Raw genomic sequence first — 15,621 nt, forward strand, 5'->3', positions numbered from 1 at the left:
TTCACTTAAGAATATAATTTATGTAATATATAGATTTCATGAGCCAGCTGGTATTTCCGAGTTACAGCACTAATTATATTTTATTCGCAAGATCCAGAATATTAAATGGAAATGAACTTTTTAAGTCACAGAGCTTCCTGAGTATCCAGGAAGCTTTAGATGTAAAACCCACCATGTTGATTGAATCCACATTGTCCCAGGATTCTTTTTAGGTGTTTTCCCCATACTTAACAGTATCAGATTTTATTCAAACCCTTAATCCAATCTAGTAATAAAGTATTTATGAAGTTAAATTCTTAGAACTAGAGATGTAGCTCAGAGGTCAATTGCCTGCCTCACTTGTTCCTAGGTTCAATCCAGTACCGCCAAAAAAAAAAAAAGAAGTTAAAAAAATGGAAATAAGATAAGTTTTGTGGGCACTATAGAGTACACACACACACAATAAATGTTTTTGATGCATTGAACCATTGACATTGTATGGCTCCAGCTATGGAGGCTGGGATGCATAGCCTAATGATGGATGGCATTGTGGGAAGTGGTCGGGGGACTCATAGCATCTCTTGCTATGAACCATGAAATATTGCATGCTTCAAGGAGTTAAGGTAATTTCAGCAAATCATTAAATATTTGAAACTCTCCAATGAAACAAAGAAATATAAAAGAGAAAATATTAACTATATTCAGAGAGAATGCAGTATGAAAAATTTATGTAAGTATTGCCAATTCAAGACAAAATAGAACATGTGATATAAAAAATTGTGATCATCAGATTAAGTAATTCAAGGACCAATTGCTATAGGTATTTAATCAAGGCAACATCACTCCACGTGTATTGATTGGGAAAGATTTGATACTTGATATCCTCAACCTCCATTTGTTTATAGTGGATGTTTGAGCTACTCTGTGGAGATGGGTCTGATTGGAATAGATAGTGTGGTTCAAAAGCCTTCTAACTCCTATAGAGACACTTTGTAGACAGAGGACAGAATGTGTGATTAGGGCAAAAAGGCTGATTTTGTTACTGCCTAATAGTATGATGTTAGAGATGTTACCTAAATTCCGATAGTTTTGGTTTTTTTCATTCTTAACTTATCCAAAGCTTGTTTTACAACGATTAAACAAAGTAGTAGTATATATTTGAAAGAACTTAGTAAACCTTAAAGTAGTAGATGTAATTATGGATGCTATGCTAAATTTCTTATGTAGCACAGTCTCAGCTTGATGATTGCAAGAAAGGCCAATCAACAGCAGGACTGGCCATGCACGAGAGCTTGAGGGCCTAGGATGCTAGAGCAGTGTTAGCCACTGGAGAGCTGGTGTAGGGTGTCTGTGGATTCTCTCCCTGATAGTTTCCCCTGAAATTAAAGAGGGCTAGGTCAGAGCTACTTACAAGTTTCTTTAGGAAGTTTTTATATCAGTGTAATTGGCCTTATAGAGATTTTTTTTAAAAAAAGAGTTGAATTTAGCTGGGTGCAATGTCACAGTCCTGTAATTCTGGTGACTCAGCAGGTTGAGGCAGGAGGATCCCAAATTCAAGGCCAGTCTCAGCAATTTAGCGAGGCCCTAAGCAACTTAAAGAGACCCTGTCTCAAAATTAGAAATTAAAAAATGGGATGAAGATATGGCTTGGTGATCAGGTGCCCCTGGTTTCAATCCCCAGCACAATAAATAAATAAATACAGGATTTTAAGATTATCTTTTACTTATTGCCTTTATGCCCATATTGTATAAGTATTTTCCCCAGATTCATTTTGATAATGTGAAATTTAAGGAATTAGTAAAATTAGGGACGCTTCCTATTTAGAATGCTAAATTAATAAAGTAAATTAGGACCTTCAATATGTATAGCAAAATCATGTTTAAATGTGTAGCTCTTTGGCCTCCTGAGCCCCCTATTTCATTTGCCCTTTAGTTGATTGTACTTTTCTAAAAATGCCATAAAGGAATGGAAAGTTACTTAGTAACTACTCTTTTATATCCTTGATCTTATCATCTAGTTCAGGGGAAGGGTTTGGCTAATGAGTAATAAGGGGACACCTGCACATGGGCTGTATATATTAATCCCATGCCTAGGAATGTGATTGGGGAAACTACACACAGTTGAGCTATGTAGGTTTCAAAAATATTGTTACTGCCATAAAGACCCTAATTGTTAAAAATTTGTGGTAAAGGGTTTTTTTTTTTTTCAGATGAAGATTACAGGTCATATGCTCACAGATACTATATAAATACTTTGTTTCTTTATGACTCATAAAACAGAGTTTAGGATATTCATTAGAAATGTCTTATCATTGATCACTTAGCTATTTTCTTTTTCACACAATTCCAGTACACTGATGATCATGATCATGGCTTTGGAAAGTGCTAATCTGTGATATTTTTTAGCTTAATTTGTCAGCTTATTAGGCTTACAAGGATAATGTCATAATTCTTATCTGGTCTCTTTTCGGTTCTTCTTCCCCACTCCCTGTCTTTGTTCCTTTCCCTTGTGATAACGTCAGATCCGAGATGAGTGGGGCAATCAGATCTGGATCTGTCCTGGGTGTAACAAACCTGATGATGGGAGTCCGATGATCGGCTGTGATGACTGTGACGACTGGTACCACTGGTGAGTGTCTCAGAGCACCTCCAGCCACACTTGGTGGCTGCTGTTTAGCCAGGACAGCACAGGACACTCCTGAGAAGAAGTGTTCTGCAGAGTAGCTTAGTGCCTTCAGGCCACCCTCAGAGCAGTACTTAAAGTAAAATCATGGAGCACAGAAAATGAGATGAAGTTCAAAAACCAAAAGTACTATTGTTATTCAGCCTCAATTCTGGGTATTTTGCTTATCTGTCCTTTTTATGAAAGTAAATTCGAGGAGAAACACCATGCGTTTCTCCATCAGCCAGGAAGGATAGTGGTGTGGAGGACAGTAACTGCTATGACTTCTGCCATGACTTTTATGAAACCTCAGATGCAGGGTCTTCTGGCCAAGCATCTGTGGTTTTCTATTATTGGAGCTTTCATGGTCACCCTAGGGTTGCAGCTCTCTGTAGTTTGTGACTGAACTAAGAAAGAAGGTATGTGCAGATTTCTTAAGAAATTATGATTCCATAGAAGATCTTGAAGAGATGAAGAGGGCTGGTGTTTTTCAGAGTGTTAAAATGATTTTTGGAATATAAAGAATTTTTTTGAAGTGAATTCCTTAGAAGTTTGTATCTGACTTGTGCTCCTGAACTATAAAACATGAATATGTGGGCTTAGGAGTAGTTTTTCTTAGTGAATAAACAAATGCTGTGAGGGAAAAAAAATGAGAGGAAGCCAAGTGTGGGTGGGTGCACACCTATACTCCCAGTGAGGCTACAATAGTAGCATCACAAGGTCCAGGCCAGCCTCAGAAATTTAGTAAAATCCTTTCTCAAAATAAAAAGTGCTGGGCATAGGGTTCAGTGTACAAGATTCTGTGTTCAATCCTCAGTACCACAAAAAAAAAATGAAAAATAAAATATAAGGAGACATGGTGTTTCCCTTTCCTTCCTCTCTACTAATGTTCTGTAAGAGCTACAGTACCTGAAAAATCCCATTAAAAGGTGACCCCTTAGTAAACTTGGTACAAACTGGAGAAATAAAGACAGCTTATGTGTTTTTTAAACCTCTTCAGTAGTTCCTCAAAACTGAAGAAATGTGACCAAAATATTTACAATCTTCTTAATTTATCTTTAAGGTATCAGATTTTAAAAGATGTCTGTTCAGTTATGATGTATGATATCTATAAAATAAAAACAAAGCCACTGCTCAGAAGAATTACACTATTCCTGGCTGAAAGAATGAACAAACTAATTAAGCCCTCCATTGGGGCCTATAAAAGAGGCACTATAAAGTATAATCAAGTGCCCAACAATAGTGCTGCATAAATTCAAGCCATTTGACTTTGATTTCTGGTAAATATTTCATAGATTTAAAGAATTATTATAAAACGTTGAAAGAAAAAGAATAAGCATATATAAAACTTGTTTCTTTGGATGTGTCTTTAACATCAGGCCCTGTGTGGGAATAATGGCTGCACCACCAGAAGAAATGCAGTGGTTCTGCCCCAAGTGTGCCAACAAGAAGAAGGACAAAAAGCACAAGAAGAGGAAGCACCGAGCACACTGACCTCTCCACGTGGACTGGACCAAGCAGTGTCAGCTCAGGCTTTGTCCCTGGCATCTCTGGAGGGGAGCTGGCGCAGTTCCGCATCACGTGCCCCAGTCTCCGTAGACAGTGAATCTGGGAAGACTGAGGACAGCAACACGCCATCCACTCTTGATCTTCCCTTCTGAACACACTGGCCTGTGGTTCGGTGGTGGTGTGGCAGGAAGAACTCTACAGTAGAAGCATGGCCTCAGGGCTGCCACCTCCATTTTTCTATTACCAGTGACAAGTATTATTAATAAAAAGACCATACATCTTCCCTTTTGATTTCCTTCATTCTCTCCAGGGCCTTTTCATTAAGGTATTAGACAAGAAGATAATGTGTAAACTGCCTTGACTGTAATTTAAGGATGATATCATTAGTCTGTATACAGTTTTCAACTTCTCTCCCTCTATAGTAAGATAATCATAATAACATAAAAGAAAACTCCAGTTGGAGTACTGGTAAATATTTTTGTGATGAGAATATATGAAGCTTCCCCCAACCCCATTTTTAGTACTAACATGTAAAATGTTCAGGCTTTTGTGAAATACCTTATATTTTTTAAGAAAAAGGTTTCTATCATGTCCTGTTTGCTTCTGCGCAAATTATTTTTGTTTAACGTATTTTATATCTCTGTTGCATTCTAATTTTGCCCTTTAAACTGCCGGAGTCACTTCTCACTGCTTGTACATTTCACCAACTTGTATAAAAACTCTTCATACTAAAAAATTTCCCTTAATGTAAATAATAAATATTTATGAAGTAGTTATTTTTTAAATTTTTATCGTGTTTAATTCTGGCTTTCTCTGAAATCCACTGTGATTTCAGCCATGTCTGTAATTACTGCTGTATATAAATAAGCAAAGAGACTAGAGAAAAAGAGCCATAGTTCAGAGTAATTTACCTTGAGCTGAATGGACCCGTGCAGTACCCAAAACATTGTGGGGGGGAAAAGGACCCTAGCAGTTAGAAGGAAAACAAAGCAATTTAAATCTAGAGTTTATGATTTGAAATTGTTTTGTTTGTTACCTGTTTTGTTTTTGTAAATTTCTTTGATATTAAAAGGACATGTAGGTTCCATGAAAGTAAAAAAAAAAAAAAAAAAACATACTGTAGCATTTTGTGTTTATATTGTTTTATTTCTACAAATTTGTTCATTGATATTGTGCTTTAAGGCTGAAATGAAGTATATTATGAATTTTTTTTAAAAGAAATCTCATCAAATTTCAGGGTATCACAAAACTTTATTATATTACTATACTGCCCACTATTTATTATATGTTATAGATATCTGAAAGGTAAACCAAATATTTTATTTTTAATGTAAAAACATCAAATTTAACTTTATTAGCATATTTTAGCAACTTTGAAATAAATATGGACTTTTACTTGATTTTGAAATAATCCCAATTTGGGCCCGTGTAGTGGATATCTTGAATATTAGATATGGGCTTTGAACCTAATACAAATATATTAATAGAAAATGTGATTTTTTATTGCCAAATCAATTGATATTAATGTGTGAATTAGTCATATTTTAAAACATTATGTGATTACAGAAATGTGGTTTTTCTGCCATGAATGTTAAACTGCAAATCAGTGGAAATGGAGTAGACCTTTTAAGAGTGCAGGATATCATTACCCTCCTTGTTCTAGAGGCCAGAATTTTTCTATCCCTTAAAAACAACAAAGCATCTATGTTGAGATATGTGTTTTTTGTTTTATTAATTTGAGATCATTCTAAATACTTTATACAGTATTTTCACATGCACAAATATACCCATTAGTGCTTTTTGGAGAAGGATGAGGGGTGGGGGAAGTGCGAAATAAAGATTATTGGCTATTTCATAGTTTGCTTTTCCATTTTCTTTATTTAGGATTTAGTTCCTTGAGGCATGGTCAGTGGGTCTAAAGTTGCCACGTTTAAGTGAGCAGGTCATGCTACTGAAATAATAACGGAGGTGCCTAGATAGAACTTTTGCCCCAATCCTACTGTCTGAGAGACTTCAGCCCGTACTACATTTAAGGAATTTCAATCAGTTTGTTGTCCCTTGCTATTTCATGGTTGCTTTCCTAAATCCAGTTCATGATTTTATAAATGGTCTTTGCAATAATAAAACCAAAGAATCATTTTCAGGGGGCTGGATGGCTCAAGGGATTAGTAATGGAATACAGAGCCTTTCACCTCTAGGTCAGTGAGTCGAATCCAGTCCAGGTCACTAGAGACCAAAAGTTGTCACCATCTTATGACTGTTCAGTGGCCTGTGTGAAATGAACTGGTGGTCTCAGTCTCTACTGGATGGCTGTCTGTGACACCAACCAAAGGAAGTTCAAGAAACTGACAAAAAGAAATGTGGATTAGAAAATAAAACATCTGTGTTGCAAAGAAAAGTTAGAAAGTCGGTCATAGTCGATCTCCAGAAAGGAATAAAGAAGAAAAAGAGAGCAACTTATACATCACAAACATTACAATGAGAACGGAGATTGCTTTACTTTCCTTAAATAAAGTCCAACAAAACAGGAAAAGAAAAGGCCTGTATTGGCTGAGAGAGGACAGGAATAAACTAGGGTGCATGACTTGATCATGGGAAAAACTGCAGGAAGCCGGAACAATTAGTAAAAACGGGTTTGACTTTTGAGGAAGAAGAAAGGCTCAAGCAGCAGGAATGGGAGGAGCCTCTGTGACATGACAGAACTAGATGCGGAGGAATGAGAGGTATTTTCCTTTGGAGGGTTAGAGGTTTCCCCGTTGTGAGTAAAATGTGACCTGTTTTCATTTATCAGAGCACTGTCATTTGAGTGGCATCCATACTTCATAAAGAGAGACAGGAAAAGAGCTTACCTGGCTAGTGATTTTATTGGAGGTGATGTTATTTAAGAAATAGACACAGGAAACTGAGCTGCTCCTCTGGTGCGATAATCTGCCTTTGGGGCCAGGTGTAACTGGCAAAGCAGAATTTCTGTAGCCAACAAGGTGTTTCTCTTCCAAAGGTGTCTGGCGTTAAGTACAGTGTGGATCTTTATCCTATGTCTGATGTGTGGTTCCAAATGTCCTGAAGAAAATCAGAGGCTATCAGAGTATTCTGACTTTGTCGGGCTTTTTTCAAGAGATAAAATATAGTGCATTACTGTGTCACCTAAACCACTTTTGTTCTCCTTTCAATAGGATGATTAAACAAAGACCTACTAACCAAATTAAAGTATAAAATGAACACTGAGATATGGAAACCTTGCCACTGAGAATGCTAATGAATGAAGTTCACTGGAGGCATGTTGGCTAAGTTTTCAATACAAATAGTTTTATGGCCAATCTCTTTAGATCATAGCAGTGTTCTTTAGAAGTGTAAGTCTAAAAGTAGATGAGTTACCTTGACTGAAGAATGAAATAGATAATGTCCTGAATAACATCTCTTTCCACAATGGTATCAGTCATTTCTGCTAGGAAACAATTTCTTTTGAGAATTTTGCATTAGTTATAGCCTAAAAAGTATAAAGTAGCTATTAATCTATGTGTGCAGGCCAGTGGAGGACATTGAAATTAGATATTTAGATGGATTGCTGGACAGTTTATTCTTCATTTCATGCGAATACAGGAAAACAATTTGGCCGGCAGTGTAGTTCAGTGGTAGAACATGTATTTAGCATACACAAGGCCTGGGGTTTGAACCCAGAGCCTAAATAAATAAATAAAACATTTAGCATACATAAGAGTTATTAAAATGGCTAGTTGCTTTTTTATCCTGGACAACTAAGTTTTTTATTTAGTTTGTAGAAGAACGTTGATAAACATTTTCATTCGCTTTCAACGTTTACTAGGAATGCTTCCTGGAAAAGATGTGTCAACCACGTCTGGCTCCAGGGATGTGGTTTTCTGAGCTGCTGCTGTCTTCCCTAGAACATCTGCAGTTGTTCCTGCAGTTTTCCGTATTAGAAGGAAGGCTGGGGTTGTGGCTCAGTGATAGAGCTCTGACCTAGTATGTTGTGAGGCCCTGAGTTCAATCCTAGTACTGGAAATAAGTAAACAAAATACATTACACACATACATACATATATTACATCAAGTCCTAAGCATATTCCATACTTGTTCTTTTCCCATTCTTCTGTATACAATCTTTCTAAAACTACAAATAGTTTTTATTTTTATTTTTGGGGTACTAGGAATTGAACTCAGGAGCACTCAGCCACTGAGCCACATCCCCAGCCCTATTTTGTATTTTATTTATAGACAGGGTCTTACTGAGTTGCTTAGAGCCTCGATTATGCTGAGGCTGGCTTTGAACTCGAGATCTTCCTGTCTCAGACTCCTGAGCTGCTGGGATTACAGGTGTGCACCACTGCACCTAGCTTTGTTTTTTATTATTAATATAGCTTTTTGCTTATAAATGTTTATATTTACACAAAATAATTAAAAACTTAGCAAATGTTTGATTAAACTATCCTAAGAATTAGCAAAGTAGATGTTACATGAAAAATATATAGGTATAAAAATAGATATCCTTTACAAGATGCAAACATGTTGGACTTTCTTGACAGAAGCATATTTTAGGTGCTTATGCTAGGCAATGATTTCCTACAACATCCTTGGAATCTAGCATTTGTTAGCCCTTTGAAGTCTTGTGGATTTTTTTTTGTTTGGTCCTGGGTTTTTGTTTTGTTTTGTTTTGTTTAATTGTTGCTGTTTGTTTTGGTACCATGGATTGAACCCAGGGGTGTTCAACCACTGAATCACTTTCCCAGCCCCTTTTATTTGTTATTTTGAGACAGGGTCTCAGTAAGTTTCTTAGGGCCTCACTAAATGGATGAAGCTGACTTTGAATTTGCCATCCTCCTGCCTCAGTCTCCCAAGCCTCTGGAAATACAGGCATGTGCCACCGCACCCAGCTGGTCTTGTTTCTGATTAATGAAACATTTAGAATAAAACTATCAAGCAAAACAACAAAGACCTGGGGAATGTCACTGATATTGTCCTTAATGAGTTAACTATTGCCAAGTTCAATGGTTTGAAGAAAAGGTTTGTGTTAGTTTTAGTTAACTCATTGAGAGCTATTCAAGTACTTACCAAAGGATGTTCATGTCATCCAACAATATTATCCAGTTATATTCTGATTATTTCTTATACTTTGTGGGATGGTGATAAAACTTTTTTTTTCTTCTAGCTTTTAAGAAAGTAGCATCTGTGTAATTGAATTTCTATATACCTAATAATTTCTCATCTTTACTTCATTCTATTAATTTTTTACATGGCTATTTATAACATTCACAAAAACAAATAAGAGGAGCTGGGCATGTAGCTCAGTGGTAGAGTGCTTAACTACCATGTACAAGGCCCTGGGCTCCATCTCCAGCAGTGGAGAAAGAAAAAAAAATGACTGGAATGTTCTGCACTCAACCATATCCAGACATTTCTCAAAAAAATGTCCATTAGTCATCTGCCTGGGCAAGGCACGTTGTGTACTGTGACGATACAAAGATGAAAGAGATAGCATGTCCCCAGTGTCCCAGAGAGCTCTTAACAGGTAATATGTCAAAGAGAGAATATACCTCTCAAAACCAGGTACAAAGCCGGGCTTGGTGGTACGCACCTATAGTCCCAGTCAGCACTCAGGAGGCGGAGACGGGGGATCCCAAGCTTGAAATCAGCTTCAGCAATTTAGCGAGACCAAGGGAGACAATGATATGCTGTATCAATACATGGTGTTACTTAGATATAACAATGGTGGCAAAGCAAGGACTTGGTCCTGAGCAGGAGTCAGAGTTACTTCTTTAAGAACAGGGAGTTTTGATGAAGAAAGAATAAGAAAGCTCAAGGCTGCTTCTAGGAAAACCGGCAATGACATATTGCTTGATGTGGGCAACCATTAAGAGGAATCTCTATTGCATGTTAAAGCTGTGTATGTAAGTGTTAGTCATTTTCCCTGCTTATTATTTTCTACATTGAAAGAAGCAAGAGGTATAGTTCAATGGTAGAGGAGGATGTGTTTAACAATTGCTAGTCCCTGGTCAAGGAAGTTTATAAAACTGTAGCTGCTCTGCCCAGTAATACTTAATGGACCTGATGCTGAATTGGGGCGGGGGAAGGCCTCTCTGGGAAGATATATCTATTTATTTATTTCAGTAGAAGCATTCCTAATGTAATCATAAACTTTTTTTTTTTTTTGTATGAGGGATTGAACCCAGGAGCATTCAACCACTGAACCATATCTCCAGGACTCCAGTGTTTTTGTTGTTTGGGGGTTTTGTTTGTTTGTTTTAGACAGGGTTTCACTAAGTTGCTTAGGACCTTGCTACCTTGCTGAGAATGCTTTCCAATTTGTGAGCCTCCTACCTCAGCCTACCAAGCTGCTGGGATTACAGGCATGTGCCACCATGTCTGGCATAAACCAAATTTTTGTAAATGCACCCATGTAAATGCCTGGGGAGAGTTTCTATTTGTTCAGGGTTTTGTTTGTTTGTTTTGGTACTGGGGATTGAACCCAGGGTCGCTCTACCACTGTACCACTGAGCCAGACTTTTTTTTTTTTTTTTTTTGAGTCTCTGTCTTGCTAAACTGCCCAGTCTGGGCTCAAACTTGCAATCCTCCTGCCTCAGCTTGCAGAGCTGCTGGGATTACAGGCATGTGCCCCCAAGTCTGCTGAGGAAAGAATTTTGTAAAACAATGAAATTATACATAAAACATTTAAAAAATGATAAAAGCTCAATAAATGGTAGCTATTGTGGCTTTTTGAAAGCCTAATCCATTAATAAGTATTATTTTACTCTTTCAGTAAAATGATTTTTCAGTGCTTTTATAAATTCTGGGTTTTCTGTGAGACTTGGATTCTAAGCTTCAATACCCCCTCCTGAGGAGTGATCTTGTATTACAATCTAGGTTTGAAAAATTGGACATGACATTAACTAGGCAGTTTTTATTATTAATTTAATTATGTCAATTTCATTATTTGGCCAGGAGAGAGACTGAGAGGCACCTTCTCAGTGCACTTTTGCTCCTGAGTGGGTGGTCCAGCTCAGTTTTACACCTGTGTGTGTCATTAACAGAAGTGGAAAGTAGGGGGATAATTACCACTCAGTGCCAGACCCAAGAAGCACATGCATTATTAGCTGCACAGCACTGCCAATGTTGATATGCAGCAAGCTTATGTGCAATTGACTTGGCATTGGCATTTTTTAATTATTACCTTAAGCCATCTCAGAGAGCAAAATGCAAGGGCCAATCTCAGAGGAAAAGACAGTGAGGTTTCTTCTACATTCAACAGGTCCATGGCTACACATCTATTCTTTTTTTTTTTTTTTTTTTTTTTTTTTTTTTTTTTTTTTTTTTTTTTGAGAGAGAATTTTAACATTTATTTATTTTTTCTTAGTTCTCGGCGGACACAACATCTTTGTTGGTATATGGTGCTGCTGAGGATCGAACCCGGGCCGCACGCATGCTAGGCGAGCGCGCTACCACTTGAGCCACCTCCCCAGCCCTACACATCTATTCTTGATGAACCCCAGGCCTCAGTGTAAAATAGATATCAGATAAATTGAGAACCCAGCTTACACTTGAAATGAACAGTGATTTCTCAAAGCATTCTAAATGCAGTCCAGGTATAGGGAAGCCTTGATTTATAGAGTGTCCATGAGTGGAAAAGTGATCAATACACTCCTCTATAAATTTAGGAATCTGTTTGGTATACAAATATTTGTGTTCTTCAATCATCATACCCAATCTAGGGGCTCAGGCTATTCAATGAATAGAACTTTCTGGATGATGAAAGTGTTCTTTTATCTCTATGCTGTCCAATACAGTAGCCACTGTCAGACATGACTATTGAGCACTTGAAGTGTAGCTGCTGCAACCAAGAAGCTGAATTTTAATTCATTTGATTTTAAATGTTGTTAATTTGAAGATCTGCCAGGGACTGGGAGCTTCCTACTGCACAGTGCAGATCTGCAGTATCCACAAGTGCAGGCCTTCTCTGCTACTTCATTGTGTCATTCCAGCCCTCCATAAGGCCAGAAAGGAGACGGAGGGAGGCAGCACACCATGCAGGCCACATCTCCTAACCAGCGACTCCACCCTTCCAATATGGTCAGCTCTGGCTTCCAGAAGCCAAAAGGTTGCATGGGATCTCTGTGCTCTTGTAGTTCTAGCATTCTGTGTATGAGATTTGAACAATTAAATAACTTCTGTTTAAGATACACAGACACCTACCCAAGAGTGGTAGCCCACACCTGTAATCCCTGTGACTTGGGAGGCTGAGGGAGGAGGATCACAAGTTTGAGGTCAACCTGGGGAACTTAGGGAAACCCTGTCTTGAAATTAGAAAATTAAAAGGGGTTGGGGATGCAGCTCAGTGATAAAGCACCCTTGGGTTCACACACACACACACACACACACACACACACACACACACACACCACACACGACTCAGCCCTGTTGCATTGCTAATCAATCAATGTATGAAGGGAACTCATATTAGTTCCTGGATTCCATTCCCAGTGATGGGGAAAAAACAAAAATGTGGAATGGAACTCACGCCTACTACTAACACTTCACATTTTTTGAAATGTGGATTTGGTTAAATTAGCATAAAAGGGTTAAATCAAAAAAGTAAGAAAATGAGGGTACAAAAAATAGACAGCTGAGCCCGGTGGTGCATGCCTATAATTCCAGTGATGCAGGAGGCTGAGGCAGGAGGAGCACAAGTTCAAGGCCAGCCTTGGCAACATAATGAGGCTCTGTCTCAAAATAAAAAATAAAAAGAGCTGGGCATGTGGCTCAGATGTGTCATCATTTTCAGGCACCTCTTTCTTGCAAGAGCAAAAGGAGAAAGGAATAGGAGAAATTTTCTCCGGACATTTCTTCAGCTGTAGAAATGGCTCCTAGGGGCAATGGCCCGGGTAGGAGCATGAATGCCTTTACCAACATTTCTCTGCCAGTGTCTCTTTAATTACAAGAGGTTGAGCAGCACAGCACAGAGGTATTATATTGCTTTATTGCCGATAAAGTGGAAGAAGGCAAGTGGACAGAGTTTGATATTTTCATCTTATTAATTTTCATTAAGTACATATCTTATGTATCCATGAATCTGTATAGAGCATCAATTGTCAGTAGTTTTCAAAAAATTTTTTGAATGACAATTTCCCACTGTGTTAATGTAGCCGTTAATAAAAACATGGGATATACTACTTGTTCACATATATACATGGAAACCATGGATGTTTTACCTGCTTACATTCGGTTTCTAGCATCCACCAGGTAACCTAAAACCCTTTCAATTTCTATTCCATTTCTGGGATGGCTAGTTACTTTTAAAAATGTTTTTATTTACAAACCATTATCACTAAACTTTGTTTCAAATTACTGAAAACAATAGAGAAAGTCCTCTTGTGGATACAAAATACTAAAACCTGCTTGAGAGTTTCAAATGACCAGGCTACCAAAACAAAGCTAGCCCCAGGTTTCAGTTTGTAGTCACAGACAATACAGCAATTTAATGCAGCATTAGATCCTGGCTGAATTGAAAAGATGGTATTTAGGCATAAGAGGTTATTTACTTACTTTCTCCTTGGTTTATGTTGATGTTTCACAGTTGTGCACTCTGACTTTGAGAAGCATCTCTAAGTTTGTGTGTATCAGTTGGCATGAAAGATGGTTATATAAAAATATGGGGTATTCCATTCAGCTCGTAATATTTCATATCCTTATACATTCAGGTATGTTTTTTACAGTTGTATAGTTTAGATACAAAATAACATTAAGTGGCTATAATTTTGAATTATGCATGATGCATTTGGAAACAAGAATATGAATGATAAGAGTTTACAAGCTCCTATTTTTCATGCAGTTGGCAATCATGTTTCATTAGTTGCTCAAACATCAGGAAAAAAAAGAAAAGATGGGGCTGGGGATGTGGCTCAAGCGGTAGCGCGCTCGCCTAGCATGCGTGCGGCCCGGGTTCGATCCTCAGCAGCACCACATACCAACAAAGATGTTGTGTCCGCCAAGAACTAAGAAAAAATAAATAAATGTTAAAATTCTCTCTCTCTCTCTCTGTCCCCCTCTCTCTCACTCTCTCTTTAAAAAAAAAAAAAAAGAAAAGAAAAGATTTGGAGCACAAGTAAGGAAAAGCTCAGATGAGCTTTTTCCCCCATCTGCCCTTCAGTTACTGCCCAGGTGTGAGGACATCCATGTCACTGAAACAAACCAACCTTAGCCTCTTTTTGCTTGTCTTCCCTGGCATTATCTGATTCTTTGTTTCCCTCCTTCCTTCTTTCATTCTTTCTTCCTTTCTTCCTTCCTTCTTTCCTTTTTTTTTTTTTAACAAGAAAAGCTCATCTTTCATATTAAATGGGATACTCTCCCAATTAGACAAACAGTGTGTACAAAGGTGAATAGAAATGGTACACTTTATATAAAGAAATGGCATAAGCTGATTTTTTTTTTTAATGTTCTAGAATCTCAATAATTGACTGTTGACAGACTTGGGGAAGGGCACTAGCTCTTAAAGCCAAAAAAGGGGAAAAAAAGAAGAAGAAAAGAAAAAAAGAAAGAAAGAAAGAAAGAAAAGAAGCATCCCCAAAATGAAACCTTAATCATCTTGTACCTAAGCCAATCCAGTAATACAAAATATAGAGTGCTAAGATATGAAGACACTATAGCCTCTGAATACTGAACATGAAAGTAAACATCCCCAGTTCCCTAGCCCTCTCGCACCTAATCTGATGGAGCCACCCAATGGCTTTGCATAAGGTAAGTGGAGCTGGCTGCCCTCCGCAGTCTATCGCAGGCTCCTAAATGGATTTCTATGAAAAACCTGAGTTGATGTATCTCCTGGGATCAGTGTGGCATTTAGTTGCTGGCTGGCCCCACTAAGTTTCAGCCACCCCTGCAGTAAACCCCCACTGTTATGGAAAGCACCACGTGATGGTCAGGGTCCACCCCCTGGCTCTGTTTTCAAGGTCTTTCCTGAAAGTTGGCCACAGAGATAACCTGGTTTCCATGCTATTTATTGCCTAGGAAGGAGAAAGGGTTGAGCCCAACCCCTTTGGGATGTGAACTTGTGGTTCCAGGGAGTCTAGGAAGTCAAATCTGATGCTTTCAGAACTAAGCTTCCCGGTGTAGTGAATCAAACTGAAGTTTTTCTCTGAGAAGCAAAAGGGAACTGAATTACCATAGCTCTTTCTTATTTACAACACATTTAAAACAAAGAAGAAGGAGAAAAAAAAAAAAAAACAGCTCTTTTCTACCTCCCCTAGTTCTTTCGAACATATTTAACCTGTGGCTTTTGCAAATAGTAATTTTTCTCCATTAAGAATGCATCCCTTTTAACATTCTTTTTATTAACTCAAAAATCATTTCACCCAGGGCTTCCATTTACTGGTGGTGAATCTGGTTAACTTCGGAGGCCTAATATCACTTCTTCCATCAAAATTGATTAGTCTGCAGGTTAGGGAAGATTATAAGGTCGGGTCAACCCCC

General features: G+C 38.0%; 1 protein-coding gene across 1 annotated transcript in view; it reads left to right on the forward strand.

The window, feature by feature from the left end:
- The window catches only part of Taf3 (TATA-box binding protein associated factor 3), a 167,647-nt gene extending 161,640 nt beyond the window's left edge, over nucleotides 1-6,007 (forward strand). Inside the window, exons 6-7 of the mRNA XM_005320292.5 lie at nucleotides 2,502-2,608; nucleotides 4,021-6,007. Coding sequence (XP_005320349.1) covers nucleotides 2,502-2,608; nucleotides 4,021-4,135 — 222 coding nt within the window. The 3' untranslated portion in view covers nucleotides 4,136-6,007. The remainder of the gene's footprint in view (nucleotides 1-2,501; nucleotides 2,609-4,020) is intronic.
- Nucleotides 6,008-15,621: the final 9,614 nt, after the last annotated feature.

Source organism: Ictidomys tridecemlineatus, chromosome 10 (genome assembly GCF_052094955.1).
Source record: "Ictidomys tridecemlineatus isolate mIctTri1 chromosome 10, mIctTri1.hap1, whole genome shotgun sequence".
Taxonomy (NCBI): Eukaryota; Metazoa; Chordata; class Mammalia; order Rodentia; family Sciuridae; genus Ictidomys; species Ictidomys tridecemlineatus.